The sequence below is a fragment of the Chelon labrosus genome, assembly GCF_963514085.1.
Source record: "Chelon labrosus genome assembly, chromosome: 2".
In the NCBI taxonomy this organism is placed as follows: domain Eukaryota; kingdom Metazoa; phylum Chordata; class Actinopteri; order Mugiliformes; family Mugilidae; genus Chelon; species Chelon labrosus.
The window spans coordinates 17,712,856-17,731,299 of NC_140338.1; the positions used below are offsets into that span (position 1 = coordinate 17,712,856).

General features: G+C 39.7%; 2 protein-coding genes across 3 annotated transcripts; one reads left to right on the top strand and one right to left on the bottom strand.

Annotated features, from left to right (window-relative positions):
• Positions 1–233: 233 nt before the first annotated feature.
• Positions 234–7,577, bottom strand: snapc3 (small nuclear RNA activating complex, polypeptide 3). Its single transcript, XM_084564944.1, has 9 exons — positions 7,317–7,577; positions 6,356–6,439; positions 6,191–6,269; positions 5,971–6,075; positions 5,723–5,872; positions 5,501–5,583; positions 4,491–4,649; positions 667–774; positions 234–575 (listed from the first exon to the last, which is right to left on the bottom strand). Exons 1-9 carry the CDS (start codon positions 7,547–7,549, stop codon positions 428–430), a joined length of 1,149 nt encoding a protein of 382 aa, XP_084421070.1. The 5' UTR covers positions 7,550–7,577; the 3' UTR covers positions 234–427.
• Positions 7,578–8,968: 1,391 nt separating this feature from the next.
• Positions 8,969–17,077, top strand: LOC311502536 (tetratricopeptide repeat protein 39B-like). Of its 2 annotated transcripts, none has more exons than XM_084564809.1 (18): positions 8,969–9,339; positions 12,060–12,091; positions 12,404–12,508; positions 12,663–12,794; positions 12,883–12,959; positions 13,180–13,309; positions 13,411–13,516; positions 13,647–13,712; positions 13,830–13,938; positions 14,071–14,138; positions 14,234–14,293; positions 14,372–14,533; positions 14,624–14,715; positions 15,437–15,557; positions 15,630–15,741; positions 15,824–15,941; positions 16,184–16,300; positions 16,484–17,077. In XM_084564809.1, the coding sequence occupies exons 2-18, from the start codon at positions 12,066–12,068 to the stop codon at positions 16,596–16,598; spliced, it is 1,716 nt and encodes a 571-aa protein (XP_084420935.1). In that variant the 5' UTR covers positions 8,969–9,339; positions 12,060–12,065; the 3' UTR covers positions 16,599–17,077. The 2 variants fall into 2 exon arrangements, with proteins under 2 accessions (XP_084420935.1, XP_084420934.1); XM_084564808.1 differs by lacking the exon at positions 8,969–9,339 and adding an exon at positions 9,658–10,325.
• Positions 17,078–18,444: the final 1,367 nt, after the last annotated feature.

Consider the following 18,444-nt stretch of genomic DNA (forward strand, 5'->3'; position numbering starts at 1 on the left):
GTTGTTTTATTGTTTTGGCTGTGTGTCAGTGTGTCTTGGAACACTGATATTTGTCATTTTAACTAAGAGGTCCTTTGTATGTAGGTTCATGGGAAAAGTTTCTAAATTAAAATGCTGCACTTGGAAACACCTCCAAACCTTTTACATGCACTTTAAATCCATATTCATTAAATGACAGTAACTTGAATGTAACATAATGTTCATGAGTATTAAGCACTAAACTGATGAGACAAATTAGACAATGCAAATAAGGTTTCACCTTAAAAAGGTCAACGCTGTTTATTTTTGAACAGAAAAATCTGGAAAATTTTAACAAATTGTAATTTCTTAAATAAAATATACATTTGCGTTAAAACATTTCTTTGTGAAATATAAAACATAAACTGTATTATACAGCAATAAATGGTGATCTGAGCAGTTCAAAGCATTAGTTAAATGCACCACGATCCACATAGGGATACGCCAAGAAGTTTCCCAGTTTGTTGCCTTGAGCATCGTAGTGCAGGATCCGGAAGCATTTATCACAGAAGAGACACGGGCTACTGGGAGCGAACTGGTCGTTGGTAGTGTACCATCTAGAAAATTCAGATATGGGACATAAGAGATCAGTTTTTAAATAGCTCTTAAATAGCATTTTCTTTTAAGTTACTCTTGATGTATACACACCTGCCAATGAAGACATGGCAAACAGCACACTTCTGGGTGATGACTCTGTGCTTGTGTGTGAGAAGTGGGTACAACTTCCTGTCCAGACAGTCATTCTTGTGGGCCAGCCTGTGATGTGTCAAGAAGGGAGAAAGAGGATGAGGGCCATTTCTTTCTCTGGAAGCCAAGCTGAAGTTCCCCCACCCACAAAATTTTAGTCGTCATCTGGTTGGTCTGCTCACCACCAACCACAGGGCTCATACCTTTTGTCAAGTCCCAACTTCCTATGTAACTGTTGTTAGTGTTAAACAATCAATAGCCATGCTGGGGTCCATCACTGCAGAAAAGCATTGAAAACCTATAATAAAGCCTAGAGACAACATGGAGGTGAGACAGACAACATTAGAAAGTGGATAACGTTAGCAGACTCTGGGAAAATTTAATAGTCTTTTCACCAGTTGTCAGTTTTTATGTTTGGTTACTTCCTCCGCTGTAGCCGCTTATCGACAAGACCAATAGGTACAGCGCAATTCGAAGAGTTTCAATGCAAACCAATAGGCGGTTTAGAGTTCTGCGTTCAGTTGACGCAGAAGCTACGGTGACAGCGCAGACCCTAGCGCCGTACCTGACGTGCACCTCCCCAGAAATCTATCGACGTGCCATGGCAACGCAGACCGCTAGAGCTGTGATTGGTCCGCTTGATAGTAGCGTGTTTCCACTTTAGTATTTCAGTTGCCATTGTTGAAAGTGAATCAGGAAGTAGAACCGAAATTAACCCAACTGGCAAAAAAGCCACAGCGCTGACTATCGTTTGAGTGGCGTTATTACAGAGCGAGCCAGACTAACGAGCGCAGTACTCCTCAAGTCTGAAAGATTTCAACATTTTTCTATGGCTATGGACCCCCACATGGCTATAGTTTTACTAACCTATCAACAGAAAAGGTCAGGACTTGACAGACAAAGGGTAGGAGCCCTCTGGTTAGTGGTCAGCAGACCAATCAGAGGGTCAACTCATTATCCTGGTTAAATCGTTTAGTCAGACTTTATGCGTTGATGGACAGAAGAGCAGCAGTAATACACGTCCACTGAGCATGTTGAGTTGATTTTAATTCAAACAAAGTGGCAGCTATTTGAGAAGTGAGGTGTTTAGATGCTGCTTTCACAAAATAACTTCATAAGGACAAACCGTTAACAGTGATTAAAGCATTGGTCGCTCAGTACACATCACATGATTTGTTTCTCTGACTGATTGATAACAGGTATTCTTTCATCTTTCGGCTGAAACATGCCCCATAGTGTTGCGTTCCCATTACACACCAGGCTACTGGGAACAGATTTGTCTCACATTTGTGACATTAAAAGCTGCTTTCATGTGTGGTTGCCCTGCTTACGCAACGTCAGCTCACAGACATTCACACACCCATTAGTGCAAAGACACCAAAACCCGACTGAATGTCTTGTGAGAGTCGTCAAATCCTGTCTGACAATGAGGTGCTCTATTTCAAGCTTGTAGAGTAATACAGAGATTCTGAGGGCATCATGTTGCAGGCGAAACTCTGACAAAATCACCTTTCATGACCGCCTCCGTTCATGCGTTGACAGTTAATTATAGCACATGGTATGATCTGGGGTTTGACGGTAACCTTTTTCCACAAAAGCTTCTAACTCAGAACAAGCACCCAATTCATAATTTGTCATCACTGAAAAGTTATTTAACAGATAAATATATAAAAAAAATCCATGAGACATTTGCTGACTCTAACCTTTCAATTTGCATGTTGACTTTTATTTGATCTTTTACTGAATATCTTAAGGTTTTGCACAACTGACGGGACAAAAACAGCCATATGCACACCTCACCTAGTCAAAGACTGGACAGTTAAAAAATATAATTAAATTTAAATGCAGTTACCGTGCAGTGAAAGTGTACAGGGCCAACTAATTAATAACAGACATGCTTTTGCAAATTGTCAAACCAATGGTGACACCAACGGGAAAAAGTCAGGGAAAAGTTACATTTACTCAAGTACTGTACTTAGGTTTAAATTTCAGATACTTGTACTCTTATTTTATGGTACCTTATACTTGCAATGGAGTACTTCTCAAGTGTGCTGTAGCCACATTTACTTACAAGTCTCCATGAAACAGCTAGCGTGGTGCCATTTGCTTTTACACATTTACTAATTTCCTGTTTCTTTCTCTCTGATTGGTCAGCTCGAGTGGCCTGAGCAAACAGCACCAATACATGTTGGAGCTGAGAGCTGAACCCAGCTAAGTTCCTATGCCCACATTTTTTTTTTTTTGTGGGAAGATTTCAACAACAAAATGGCTCCAATTGTTTGTAGGACTATCCAGTTGTGTGCAGAGGTGTTTTTTTTCCCTCTGCATCAGCTGAAACATAATGAAATCCCAATGGTGTGTTACAAGACTCGTATTCTGAGTTTGGTGCAGAGGCGATTGCTCTAAGACTACAGGGGAAGCTCAGCCTCCCCTAAAATATCACTGGCAATTTCGTCAAATACTACGAATTTACGTTACTACTCAAACTAAAATGTGCTAGAACATGATCGACTTCATGGCTACTTATAATAAGACAATCGTTAATAAGTTTTAGCCTTTCGCCTATCGTGATTTTTTTTCTCATATCACGGCCCGTTTAAAAACCCATTGAGGCTCGGCTTCAATGGACTTTCAATGGGGCTTCAGAATGGGCCGATCTCAGGGCAAAAAAGCTCGACATTTATTGGACAAACGCTCCAAAATCGTCACTTCCAGGGAAGCCGGGCGTCTCTGGGAGTGAATGGGCAGTGGGATGTACCAGGACGCCGAGCTTCTGTATGATGATTGGATGAACTGTTAACGTGGCTGGAACTCGTCGTGATTGACAGCGCTTTAAGCCTATACCAGAATACTTCTGCATCGAAGGATTTTAGGTCAGTCCCATGCGGATATTTGGCGAGTGAAGTTACAGTAATACCATAGGGTATACTAAGCTACTGCTAATTATCTGTTGCGATATATCGCACTATTTCCATCTGTCAAAATAAAATCGTGAATATATAGCGTTATTGAGTTTGCTACTTGTTTTCATTTTAGTTTTAAAAAGTTCGTTTATTTGCAATTGTAGGGGGTAAACTAGCCAGCCAGCTAGCTAGCTGCACCCACTGTAGTTTAAAAGTTGATAGCTTAAAAGTTGAATGAAGTTTCTACGTTAAACGATTCAAGCTGAATTAATTAAATTAATTTTGGTTAGAAGAATGATAATAATAATACGAAGAACGCTTCTGATAACAGTAGAGTGCATTTTCATGCACTGTAATTAACTAATAATAACTATAAACATAGGCCTATACAATATAAGGAGAATTAATTAGTAACCCTGTTAAATTTAATGATGTAATATTTGGCCAATTTTACAAAACTGGGCTTCCCCTATTTGAAAGACCAGCAGCCGCCACTGGTTTGGTGACACACTGTATTCTGGAGATACACTGGGAAAACTGTGTGTTTGGTTTGTATTAGCATATACCTCCAAATGCAAGATAAGTTAGAATATGATAAAATAACACTCAATACCGTTAAGAATACCTAATGACTTCTTTGCCAAGTTGGGCCAGACACTGGTATATTGGATATATACTGTATGTGGACAGCTATGAGTCCAGTTTCCTCATTACTGTGCCAGTTCATTCAAGTTTAACTTTTGTTTATGGGCACAAATATTTTTGTATCTGTAATGGCTACCTGTGTTTTTATACTGTTTTTGTCTATATATTTATACTTAGACAAGTGAAGTCATCTTAAGGATGAGTGGGTTTTGTAAAGATGCAATGAGAAGCACTAACCTGACGTCCGTGATGATGACGAGATGTTCGCAGTCTCCCTGATGACAGTAGAGGTACGGGAATCCAACTTTCACCTTCAGATCCATAAACCGTGTGTCCTCCATCTTGGCCTGGCTGTAGGATGGGAAGTTACGGCTCTTTGCCCACTCAATAGTAGTCCTGTATCACAAACAGCAGGGAAACAAATCATTAAAAACATAGCCATTCAGAACGTCAAAGTTATCCATTAAACTGTTTAACAGTCTGTGGTTTCTGGTGGATTTGCGTCCGTGCGTTTAACACAGCTCACAAGATTTCAACATAGGACAATGTACTGGAGGACACAGAGTCATTCTGTGGATCAGATGCCCATTCATAATTTCAATCGGATATATGCCTCTGGGGAAAGGATGACTACTAGAGTGTGATTGTGGATTTAAATTTAATGAACAAACTAATATGCCTGAGTGTGACTCAGGACAAATCGACTCTAATGTTCTGCCACAAATTTAATCAGCTGGCTAAGGTTTGAGCAGGAATCAGAAGGGATGGCAAAGGTCATTGTTCACGCTGCCATCTTAAGCTGATTGCGTAAACTGCAGTATGCCATAAACAATAACGTCACAATATTTAAACTATGGCGTTAATTTAACTTTCTGAGATGCGAGTTCAAGCTTCTGTTTAAACATCTATGCTGACATTAAAGGCTGAGTGCTTTTGGACAAACAGGTTAGACACTTGTCCACTTGGCGTATTTACTTTCATAGGAGCCCACTCAACACAACTTCATGGTCATCATGAATCCAGCTGCTATATGACTCTAACTGGAAACCAATATTGTAGGCTCTGAATCAACCTATTTTTGGTCAAAATGTCCAGACCTGTTCTTTATTAGTCAAAAATCAAAGTGCTGTGGCTCACTGAAGGGTTTTAAATATATTTACGATGTGAAATTATAGTTGGTTTCCATTTTTTCCTCGGGTTTGGTGGCTATATGACCAGCCTTAGACTTTCTGGAAGTAAAAACTTACATGCTGATGTCCTGGCACTCAGGAAATCGCATGTCATTGTAGAAAACTCCTTCGAAGAAAAAAAAGGCCGATTTGTAATGATCCTGAAACAAAACACAACATAATGTTACATCTAAGTTTTGTGAGTTAATCAAACAACAAAACACTTTTTCTCTCATGTATAGTATATTCTTATGTGTACCAAATTCTTTCAATTTCCAGAAGAGGTGGTCTTGTGCTTACTTTGCTGATGAAGTCTGGTGCCATGTCTGGTGTGTTACTGAACTCTCCGCACACTTGCAAGTCGCTGACACAGCAAATAGCATCCCTAAGTTCTGCCAAGGTGTGGGAGCCAGTCATTAGCAGAGTAGTGTGGGGTCTGGTGTTGTTGAACTGGGGATGGTAATGGAAGAAAAGTCAGTGCCACGTAGGTCAACAGTGAAATATAAATGCCTCAGTTAGACACTTTGAAAAGAAAGATGAATAATCACTTTTTCATAAATGGCTGGATAGTAGATGTTGATGCTTAGAATGATTTCTCCTTCAGGGACCAAGTCAGTCATTGCCTCTGGTCTTCTACCAATAGTTAAACGCTCCTGGAAATCACACAGAGAACCAAGCCACACATTTAGATACAGAACAACAAACGTCTGTCTGATGATAATCTCTCTATCAGTCTGATCACACTGCAGTGATAATAAATTCACCCACCAGTTCATCCGCGTACATGTCATGTCTGTTCTTGGAGATTTTCAGAGACTCCCTGTAATCCTGCCTCTTTTTCCTTTGTCTGTGGAGAAAACAAAATTTTACGTCATTTAAATTTGCATCACTGGTGAATCGACATAGTTTGTATAAAGTGAAGAGAAGTCCTACACTAGTGTTTTCAGCGTTGGATCTGGAGGTACAACTTTTGTGTCAGGAGGCTGATCTTCAGGATGGCAACGAAGTGAATCCAGACTTGAAAAGAATAGAAACAAACTTGTCAGTGTTATATTAGGAAACAACAGACAAAAGGAAACATTTTGTCCATACATTAGGTACACCTTTCTAGCACTTGGCATTGCCCAATTTTGCCTTCAGAACCGCCTCAGTGATTCGAGGGATAGATTGAAAAAGGTGCTTGAGAGATTTCTTTAAGACTTTGATCCATATTGATGTGACAGCATCACACGATTGCTGACAATTTGTCGGATGCGCATCCATGATGGTGGCATGGTGCGTTATCCAGTTTGAAGTCGCCATCAGAAAATGGCTCAACTATGGCCATAAAGGGAAGGACTTGGTGAGCAACAATCCTCAGTTAAATGATACTCAGCTGGGGCCCAGAGTCTGTCGAGCAACACCTGTTTGCAGTTGGGCCGGTAATCAGTTCAAACTACTCCACTGCGCCCAGATTTGGCTCAAGAAATTCAAACATGTTTGATTGACTGTGACTGAGGTCTGGTCGGGTCTGTTCCCCTCACTCACTTACAGATATCCATGCCGACTGTCCCCAGGTACTGGTGTAAACTTTACCCAACTGGAAATCATGGGTCAAATCTGGCAAAACATCTTGTAAAGTGTCCTCAGCTTAAATCACCTTTCTTACCCATGCTGGTGCTCAGTTTGACCCTGTCTACGTGCCTAAATGCCGCCATATGATTGGCTGATTTGCGTTAACTAGCAGTTGCACAGGTGTAACTGATGAGGTAAGCCAGTGAGGATGTTTTTTTTTAATAAATAAATAAACACATTTTTTTAATAAAGTGACTTTGTGCCCCAAAGACAAGCATTCAGTGTTTGTAAACAGAGTTAGCTGGTCCAGTAAACGTTGGGCTAACGTCGGCGTGAATACCTGCAGACGGACTTCAGTTCATCCATGATCTCCGCACCGATGCCCATCTCTCTAGCGAAGTTAGCACCAAACGTGTCCTCGTCTTCCTGCTGATAAGAATAATGACTTGGCTTCAGTCTGCTCAGCCACTCGTCCCTGAAAGAGCCGATGTGAAATGGTTTAGTATTAACGTCGGTATATTCATATTCCGGGATGTTCTGGTTCGGAGCTGTCGACGGTTTGGACGCCGCCATGTTTCCTTAAACACTGCGCGGTGCATTGTGGGGGATGTAGTTTTAGGACTGATCTCAGCACCTCTTATTGCACCCCTTATTTTTAACGACTGCGAAAATGGACATTCATTTTCATATTTGTATTCATATTTCATATGTCCTTACAAAGCCAGCACAATGTCTATTGAAGTGATTTGAAAAAAAGAAAAATAAGGAGAAAGATTAAAATGAAAACCTTTCTCAAAATAATGACTTAGATTCTGAGTATAGTAAGAAAGAAAGTATTTGGAAATAATTCAGACAATTTCTCTGTTGGTTTCTCATTATTTTGAGATATTATTTTAAGAAAGTTTAACATTAATTGAGGTATGAAGTCATTAGTTAGACACACTACAATAAAGTAATGACAACTAAAGGTTAGATTATGCTTCCGCGTAGTGATCACGCAATGGTCACGCAATGGCCACGCAGTTGCTCGGACGCAGTCGTGAGACCGTGATGGTTCTGCGTGGGGTTTACGTGTCGAAATGCATGCCACACCGGTAGAGGGCGCTATGATTTTTTGTGACCGACCGACCGAGACTCTTGTGACTATCTCGCCTCGTTATTTACCTTCCGGCTTTTGCCGTAGTCACAGTGAACGATGGACACCGAGACAGAGAGACTGGCGTTGGAGCTCCAAATTATTCAAGCAGAGGAAGAAATACTTCTATTGCAAATTAGGGCACGACAAAGGAGACAATGATGTTTATGAGTGGAAACCGGAAAAGCGGTCTCCAGCGGATGTAGTTAGCGGACCAATCACAGCCAATGCCACTGCGTTGCTGCTGCGTTGCTGTTGCGTCGCCTCGACGCGCGTCGAGGATTTTTGGGAGGTGCGCGTCTGGCCCTTGCGTAGGACGCACGGGGGTCCGCAAGGACGCAATAGGTCCGTAATAGGTCCGTACGCACGGACGCGCTGTGTCAACGCGGAAGCATAATTTGGGCTTTAGTCATTCCTTTGAGATACTAACTCATTATTTTGAGATGCTCATTATTTTCTCATTATTTTGAAGTTTCTCTGAAGTGTAAAAACTTACAGCATTTTTATCACATTGGTTGAAATGGGCTTCCATATAACAGAAATCTTAATTTTGCTGCTTTGTGATTATAGCAGACCATGAGCCATATAGTATAATGGTAAATTATACACCAAATATTACACTAAATGTTAATGTCGATGTTAAGAACAGGGTCAATAATAATATAGCTTCTCTATCACACTGACACTAGAAGTGAGATGGGCATATAATAAAGCCATCTGAACTCATTGTGTCTGGACTACAATGACTCTAGTATCTGTATTACAAGATTTTTGATCCAATAATGTATTCATATATTTTAGTATAATACCACGCCCCCAACAGATAATCTCACAATTATGCTGTTGTAGAGATAAAAATCAATAAAGCTACACATTTTAAGGACCAGGTTAGCTGAAAACATGCATAAATAAATATGATTAAAAAATGACTTTTTGGTGGTGATGGTGCTGAACTGGAATTTATTTGTTTTGTTTGGTTGTTACATATTCAACCTGTCATGGATTGCTCTTCTTGGAAACTTGTTGTAACACTCACATTTGAATGAATATGATGCAGCAGGAGAAATGCCAAAACCACCAGAAATAATCATTTAGCTCAGGACGTCACATGTACGCACATAGCCAGAGATAGTGACTGAATCAAAGGCAAACAGTCCTTGTTATAGTTGAGTTAATCCATAGTCTACAAGGAACAGCTCCAGGGATTTGCCCCTTGGTGACATACACGGTAATTTGTGATGGGAAATTATCTCCCATTCCACTTTAAGTATTTACCTTCATTCACTTTATCTCCTTTTCATACTATTTCACGCTTCCTTTTCACTGCACTTATCTGACACTTATAGTTCCCTTTTTTTTCAACCAGTATTTATGACCCTATATTAATGCACTTTTCTTTGACTTATACCTAATATAGACTGCAAACATACACTTTTTTGCACATACAGTCTAGTTCTCTATTTAAAACCAGACATTAAATTCTTTGTATATTTTAAATGGTTTCTTATTGAAAGACTTCGCACCAAACACAATATTTTTCTGATATAATTTGAATATAATTTGCAAAGCGTTTAGTTTGATGTTGTTGTAAACGATCTAATTAGTGCTTTCGCCTACACGTGGTCTCCAATCAACAACTTTGTTCCGCACACCTGTCTGATGTCATCAGTCTCGTGACCGGAAACTCGGAGACTGAAATACTTCTGCCGTTTTCAAATATTTGCGTTGAGTTGTCAATTGTTGGAGCATTGTGGGGAATTGCATGAGCTAGCGATACAAAAACATTAATTAATTAATTTCCAGAGAGGCCCCAAAAATATATCTAATAAAAATGCGTTAATAACAAAAGAGTTCGGCTTTGTAAAGTCTGAATAAATTTCTTGTTGAGACTGAAATAAAACATTAAAAAACAGCGAGGCGCAGGTTAGAAATAAAATGACAAGGCGGTGCGTACAATGATAATGTCCAGTGGCATTGAAGAAGCAGATTTATGGACTCCCCGTAAATTAAAGCCACTCCCGGACTCAGACTTAATAAATACCGCGACAGGCCAAATTCCCGTTGACTGTGAGAGGAAGGCTTTGAGTGCATCCCCGAGTCCAGCTGGTTTCTGGCAGGAGAAAAAAAAAAAATCACATATTTCATTCAACGAGTTGCTGTGGACATCTTGTTTTTTGACTCCAGCATCAAATGGAAACGAATTCACTGCAGCAGGCAAGTTTTATATTTATATTATACTTTAAACGTCCTGATGAAACACTGTCGAAAGTATTTCTTACTTTCTTGGGGCTTAGGGGTCGCGTATTTTATCAAATATAATTTTTGGACTATTATCATCGCAATGTTTTTGAAATTACATTATTGTCACATCATTATCTTTTCCCTTCTAAACGGTAGGTCATTTCATTCTCTTAAACAGGCTGGGTTATTGTTTGGGAATCAGGGGAAGACCTCGACTGGTTCACCTCATACTTATCAGAAGGTTTTATGTTGCCGTGAATCATTTTAAATAATCTGTTTGTAATGTGATGTCTGGTGTGCCTCAGGGTGTGGTTTTAGGACCAATTTTATTTTCTTTGTACATGATTTCTCTGGTACACATAATACGCAGGCATGGTGTCTCTTTACGTTTTTAAGCTGCGATACTCGGATCTAGCCTGGTCGTCACCATCCTACGTTTGGATGGTGGCGACCAGGCTAACTCAGATCTACCTACCTTTTAACATGTCAGATGAGCAAAAACTTCCTGAAGTTAAATAACTGTAATCGGACCACAACAGCTGCCAAAGCAAGTTCTTCCCTCTGCAACAACATTCTGTTGTGAAAAACCTTGGTGTCTGGTTTGATTAAGTTTTGAGTCCCATATTAGTCCAAGTTAGTACAAACTTGTTTTTACAATCCAAGGAACATTTTCAAAACGTGGCCCATTTTATCTTTTAAAGAGAGACTATTTAATATGTTTTAGAATCAATTTTAAGGTCTTACTAATTACTTTTAAAGCTCTTAATGGCTTTGCCCCTGGGCTATATGACTGCCCTTTTTAACACCACACAGGGCAGCACGTACCCCGAGATCCTTGGGCAGAGGTCTTCTGTCTGTCCCAGGGGACCAGCTGAAAACAAAAGGTCGCGGGGCGGTGAAATGAACTGCCTAAGGAAGTCAGGTCACCTGACTGTTCGGTTTTTATCAACTTTGTTGTATGTGCTGCAGATTTTTATGTTTTTGTGAAGCACTTTGTAACGTGGATTTGCAAAGGGCTATACAAATAAAGATTATGATTTCTGATGGGAGCCTGGCTCTGATCAGCCATAGAGTTTATCCCATAACCATAACATTAAGAGTCAGCCCCTTAATGGAACCGAAATGTGTTTAAAAAAACAAAAAACAAAACGTGAATAAATAAAATGTGAAACAAATCAGGCAAGCATGAAAGGGGACTATATAAATTGACTGGATTATTGTAGTGTGCAGGTTTTAAACTAGGGACTCAAAAAGTAAACTCATGGTTTTTTTTTTTTTATTGTGAATGAAATAAAAATACTCAGACAAATTAAATATAATTTAAGGCAACTCAAAGGTCAGCATTTAAAAGGAGAACTTAAAGGTAAAGCTGACAATTCATATTACTAATACATCTGTTTTCTTTTAATTCTCTTTGCCTGATACAGAAATCTACATTAGGATGAAAGTTCAGTAGCTGATATAAACCATTAAACCAAATAAACAGATGAATGGGTTTAAAACATCATGTTACAGGTTCTTTGGTTTTTTTGTTTGAGGGGAAAGGCTTTGCAGGAGGCAGCGGCTGACTGACTGATTTATTTAATGTATTTATTGGTATATTTATCTTTTAAACAGATTTTTTTTAAGGTTTATATAAAAATCTATTTACATACTTTGGAGGTTTTGACTTATACTCTTGTTTTTGTTTTGTTTTTTACTTTTCAGTTCGACATGAACCATCCCAGTGAGGATGCAGAGTAAGTAAAAATTTAAATGCAATGCATATGAGCTTTCAGAAACGTGTTCAAGCATGTCATTGATACATAATGTAATCAATAATCAGACATATTACATTACAAAACTCAAATGCTCTAAAAATATTCTGTGTACAAGCTGATGTTGTGTCAGGATGAAAATGACTCGCTATAGTGCACCACACAAACACTAGAGGTCAGAGATATGTTGATGGCGTCATCCTCCCTCATTTGTCAGAACTGCTTCAGTAAAACCGTGCAGCTTTAAACTGTTTTCTAACTTGTTGACAATTAATTTTCCACTTTCTAATTCAGATCATCTGAAATGGATTTGGAGAGCGCATTGAAGGAATGCTTCTATGCCCTCGACCTTTTCCTGAATAACAAGTTTGCGGATGCACTGGCCCTTTTAAAACCCTCGTAAGTCAGTGATAACAACCTGAGAGTGCTCCTGGTTTTACTTTGGGTTATTAGCTATTCCAGTTTATATTACTTACTTTATTAAACACTGGACATTTGCATTTAATTTAAAACGTTTATTGCATTCATATCCTTTTTTTTTTTTTTTTTGTAGGAAGGATCACAGTATGTACCATGCAATGGGCTACAGCAGCATCTTGGTGATGCAAGCAGCGATGACCTTTGATCCAAAGGACATGGAAGCTGCCATGACGTCACTGAGAGAATCCTTGATAACCTGCCAGAAGTATGGCTTGGCCGAAGACGTTTCATTCAAGTGTCTGCTTGGGGATTTGTTTAAGATGTGACTATAAACCGTGTGTTTCTGAACTTAGATTTCGGAAGAAAACTGGAATAATGGAGAGCTTAGCCAACCTGTGGTATAGGCAACCAGCTGACAGTCTGACAGAAGGTGAGTGGACCACCTGCTCACTAGTCACCTAAGTAAATTAACATGCTTGATTACAATGTTGACACATGAGAAGACACACAACATGTGCAGATTTGAATTAATGCTGATTCAACCTCTTTGCTAATCATTTGCTGTGAAAACCTGTTTTCTGAAAATGTCTCCTTTTTAACAGATTTTTCTTAAAATGTTTTGTTCTTCGCCTTTTCATTTTCATCAACAGAAGAGATGCATGCAGAGCTGTGCTATGCTGAAGTGTTGCTGCAGAAAGCCGCTCTCACATTCCTGGATGAAAGTATAATGGGCTTCATCAAAGGAGGGATGAGAATCCGGAACAGTTATCAGATTTACAAGTGAGAAGCCTTGAGGATATTTGGAAATTATCCTTAACCTAAAAAAATATTGTATAATTTAAGTGATAATGGGTGCATTTTAAAATGTCTCTCCACGACAGGGAATGCCAGGCCATGGCAAATGTCATGAAAGATATAGAACAACAAAAGAGTACACACATCCATTTTAGAGGCGGGGTCAGCATGGGCATTGGATCGTTTAATCTGGTGAGAGCTGCAGAAAGCATACATTAATACAAGGAACAAATATTAATTTGAAAAACTGAAGGTTTTGGAGAAAAAAGTATTTTTTTAAGTTGCATCCTAATGAACTGTTTGCATGTGTTCTTGTTGCCAGATGCTGTCTCTGCTTCCATCCCGAGTCCTCAGACTGATGGAGTTTTTGGGCTTCTCTGGAGACAGAGTAGGTCACAACACCTATAAACAAATACAGAAGTCCTCTCTTGTCATAATCCAATAACAGTATTACTAAAGGAACGGTTTTCATCAGTTAAAAGAATCATTTGCAAACTTTCCCTAGGACTTGGGTTTGTCAGAGTTGAGAGAAGGAGCAGCTAGCAACAGCCTTCGCTCCATCCTCAGCACCCTGACTCTGCTCACGTTTCATCTCTACATCACAGTGATACTTGGTGAGTGGACTGTGTGCAGTGGGGCTTTCATTTCTCCGAGATTAAAATCTAAACTGTAAATGAAATGGCATTTTTCATTGTGCTGGAAGTTTTAATGGTCACAAAATAATTTCTCTGCTCTCTTTCTTCGAGGTACCGGGGACGGAAACATTGCTGAGGCTGAAGCTCTGCTGGAACCATACGTTGAAAAGTTCCCTAATGTGAGCAGTCACTGAATCTGACTGATGCATATGTTTCTATTTGAATGTACCCTCAGTGAAATTGCATTATTTTAAAAGTTTTTTTTTGTCCATAGGGAGCCCTCATTCTTTTCTACACGGCAAGAATTGCTGTGCTCAAAGGGAACTTCACATTTGTGAGTACTGGTAATGTGTTAACAACAGTGTTGCTGATATTGTTGTTGAAACTGAAATAAGTGTGGTCTTTTCTGAAGGCTGAGGAGAAGTTCCTGGCCTGTATCGCGTCCCAGGAAGAGTGGCGTCAGATTCACCACCTCTGCTACTGGGAGCTGATGTGGGCCTACTCCTTCGAACAAAACTGGAGAGAGGCTTATCGATACGCCAACCTGCTCTGCAAAGAGAGCAAATGGTCCCAGGTAATGTAAACGTTTCTACCTTTGCTACTCGGTCTCCCTTCAGTTTCTTTTCCTTCTTACAACAAACTGAGAGCTCCTTCTTTCTCGCAGGCCATCTATATGTTCCAGAAAGCTGCGATCTTGAGCATGCTCCCAGAAGAAGAAGTGACTAAACTGGGGGAAAATGTGGTGGAGTTATTCAGGTGTGTGTAAAGAAAAAGATCAATAACTCATCTTTACAGTTGCGTAGTTACAGTCAGAAGGTTACATACGCTCTGGCCAAATACTTCATTAATTTTTTGTTAACGATTCCTGACATTTAATCCTAATAAACCTTTACTGTCTTTGGTAGAAATTAAGCTTTTCGTGTATTGGTATTTGGTAACATTACCTTTAAATTGTTTAATGTGGGTCAGACCTTTCCAAAAGCTTCGTAATGTAAGCTGCAGGAATTTTTGCATCCTTGCTCGCAGATGCTTTGTCAGTTCTGCCAACAAATTTCCCCTTCGATTGGAGTCAGGGTTTTTTTGATGGCCACTCCAATATCTCAACTGTTGTACTTACGACATTTTGCCACAGCTTTGGAAGTATGCCTAGGATCATTGTCCATTTGGAAGACCCATTTGTAACCTGGTTTTAACTTCCTTGCTGATGTCTTGAGATGCGACTTTAATATACCCATACTGGACACTCCCTCATGCTGGCATCCATTTTCTGAAGTGCCCAAAAAAGCCCTCCTACAGTGAAGCACAACATGATACTGCCACCTCTGTGCCTCACAGTTGGGATGGTGTTTTTCATCTCACAAACCTCCAGTTGTTTTCCTCCAGACATAACGATGGTCATTATGGTCAAACAGTTCAAATTTTGTTTCATGTGTGGAAACGTCCTACTCCATCTTAATAAAGTAATTGTGGTTTGTAGGCAGGTGGATGGGCTGAGACTAAGAATTGCTGGCAAGTCGGTTCCGACTGAGAAGTTTGCAGCGAAGAAGGCTCAGAGATACTCTTCCTCTAACCCTGCGAAGCTAGTCGTCCCTGCTTTGGTGAGGACAAATTCTTTCGCTGAATCTGCAACTGTGTTTGTTAAACTAAACAACGATGATCTTTGCCCACAGGAAATGATGTATGTGTGGAATGGCTTCACGGTAGTAGGAAAAAGACCTCAGCTGACTGAAGCCATCTTGTCTACTTTAGAGAAAGCAGAGGAGGAGCTCAGAAATGACCCAAGTGAGACCAATAACCTCAAACACTTAATTGCTTTTTTTTTTCAGTACTTAAGTGAAACTAATGGCTTGTTGTTTATGTGTAGACCCATCGGAGTATCACCTGGATGACCAGTGTGTTATCCAGCTGCTGAAGGGTTTGTGTCTTAGGCATCTGGGGCGTATGGTCCAGGCCGAGATCTGCTTCAACCATGTCATTTCCTGGTGAGTTTGATTCTACCTGTACTTTGACAATGTGCCAGGTGTCAAACTGCTCACTCTCTGGCTTGTGGTCCTGCAAGTATTTAATTGAATACCTCAGTAGGCATGTACAAAATGCCCCTCCTCTAGAATAGAATGAAGAAGGTATATGTTTAAAAATGGAAATAAACATTTAGGTATCTGGAAGAACAAAAAACACATATCCGCTTAACCCATGCTTTGAACAATTTTACTCTTTTTTGCAGTGAAAACGCTATCAAGCATGACAACTATCTAGTTCCATACACCATGTATGAGCTGGGCCTTTTGCACAAGCAGAAAGGTGACATCAACAAGGCCATCACTGTGATCGAAAATGCCAAGTAAGTGCTTTCAGTCCACTATTCCTTGTTAAAAAGTTTTAATTCCTCCAAAAATAAAGATCTCCCTGTATATATGAAGCAGATGAGGTAATTATGTTGGCTGTTGTGTTGAGATTAGACGATGTGTCTTGTTTCTAGTAGCATCTGTAAAGTCCAACAGCTAAAAAGTGATATTATTTGTAGGTTGAACTACAAAGACTACAGCATGGAGTCGAGGCTACACTTCCGCATCCATGCAGCACTCAACACGATGGGATCCTTTGCAGCCAAACTTCCTCCTTCACGTACTCCAGCTTAAAAGACTTTAAAAGGCAGGAAACCTGAAAGAAAGCTGGGTAAACTGGGTCACTAGTATGTCAGGATAGCGCTCTGTCTTTTAGTCCTTTTGTGGTGCTGAGATAAGAAATGATGAAATGGCCTAAGCTGGTGACTGAATATGAAAGATTACTTTTTCTTTCTCTCTTTCTACTTATCATATTATTATAATCCTCAGTGGAGAATGCTGCAATTGAAGATGGAACTAAGAAATAAGTGACATAGTAAGTAATAAATAAATAAATGATAGTTTTTACTCTTTGGAGTTTGTAAAAAAATAAAATAAAAAAATGACATTTTAGACTATTTCAAAGTGTCCAGCTGTCCTGCTTGATCACTTCCATATTTTAAAGTTTTATTTTTAAATAAATGGGTCCTTGTCAGTCTTCTTGTTAATAAGTCTGTATAATGAATCTGTCTACTTAAATGACACGTGGTATTTACTGAATAAATCTTATTACTCAAATGCCTTTTTTTCCATGACGCAAAACATCAAGCATTAGCGAGGTGTTTGTATATTTGATCACTGAAGTTAAAATTACCTTTGAAAATTGATATGAATAAGGAAAAACACAAAGTGTGGTGTAGTGTGACATGCGTTTCTATTATTCATTCATTTCTATCCAATTCTTGCACATGCATGTTCGACAGTACTGTGTGCGATGGAGATAGCAATTTCAAGGCTAAATAACAAACACTTTGGTGTTTAGTTCAATACACTTTAACAGCAACACAAACTACACTGCCCCAAAATAAATAAAGAGCACTTTTTAGTCAGAGTATAGCATCAAGTCAGTTAAACTTCTGGGATTAGCAGAGGGGGTTGTTAATCAGTTTCAGCTGCTATGGTGTTAATTAAATTAACAACATTAGGCTAGGATCAGTGTCACTACTGGTCCATGACAATAGTAGTCATAGACTAGTCATGTGGCGAGAGTATGCAGGCAGTTCCTGGAGGAAGAAGGAATTGATACCATTCGCTGGTCCCCACACTTGCCTGACTTAAATCCAGTAGAACACCTCTGGGACATTATGTCAATACGACGTCGCCAGGTTGCACCTAAGACTGGCACAGTGATGCCCTGGTCCAGATCTGGGAGGAGATACCCCAGGACACCATCCGCCATCTCATCAGGAGCATGCCCCCCAGCGTTGTCATGTGTGCATACAACCATTTTGGAGCCGTACAAACTACTGAGTACCATTTTGAGTTGCTTTAATGAAATTTCAGAAAAATAGACTAACCTGCCGTATGAGTTCTTGGCTTTGATTTTTGGGGGTGTTTTTGAGTTCAGCGGACCTCTGTAAGTCGATGAAATTATTTTTTATCAAACAATGTGGCATATTATTGTAACGCATTACCCTGTCAATATCGGTACAGATGCCATGATTTTTTTTTTTTTCCTCATTGAGATCTGATGTGTTTTCAGTGTTCAGTGAACATTGAATTGCCACCTTTCTTTTGCTGCTTTAACTTGCACCAATTGGGCAAAACATGTAAAAAAAAAAAATACACGTAAATAACGTCTTTTGACAAAACATTTAATGTTCTGCAGGAAAACTTTTGGACCTGGCATTATACTATAGACATGTACCACCCACCTAGACCAGACCAGACCAGACCAGACTCCTCATCCTCATAGCAATGACACTCCCCAGCAGGATGCAGCCTGACACAGACACACACACAAAAACGGTCACCACAGGACACCCTCAGAAGGACCATGTCCATTCTCTGATGAGTCCCAACTGTTTTGGAGACACAAGGGAGACTATTTTCTCTTTTCTTTTCACGAGTGTAGCCTACCTAATGAACTAGTAAGAGAGTA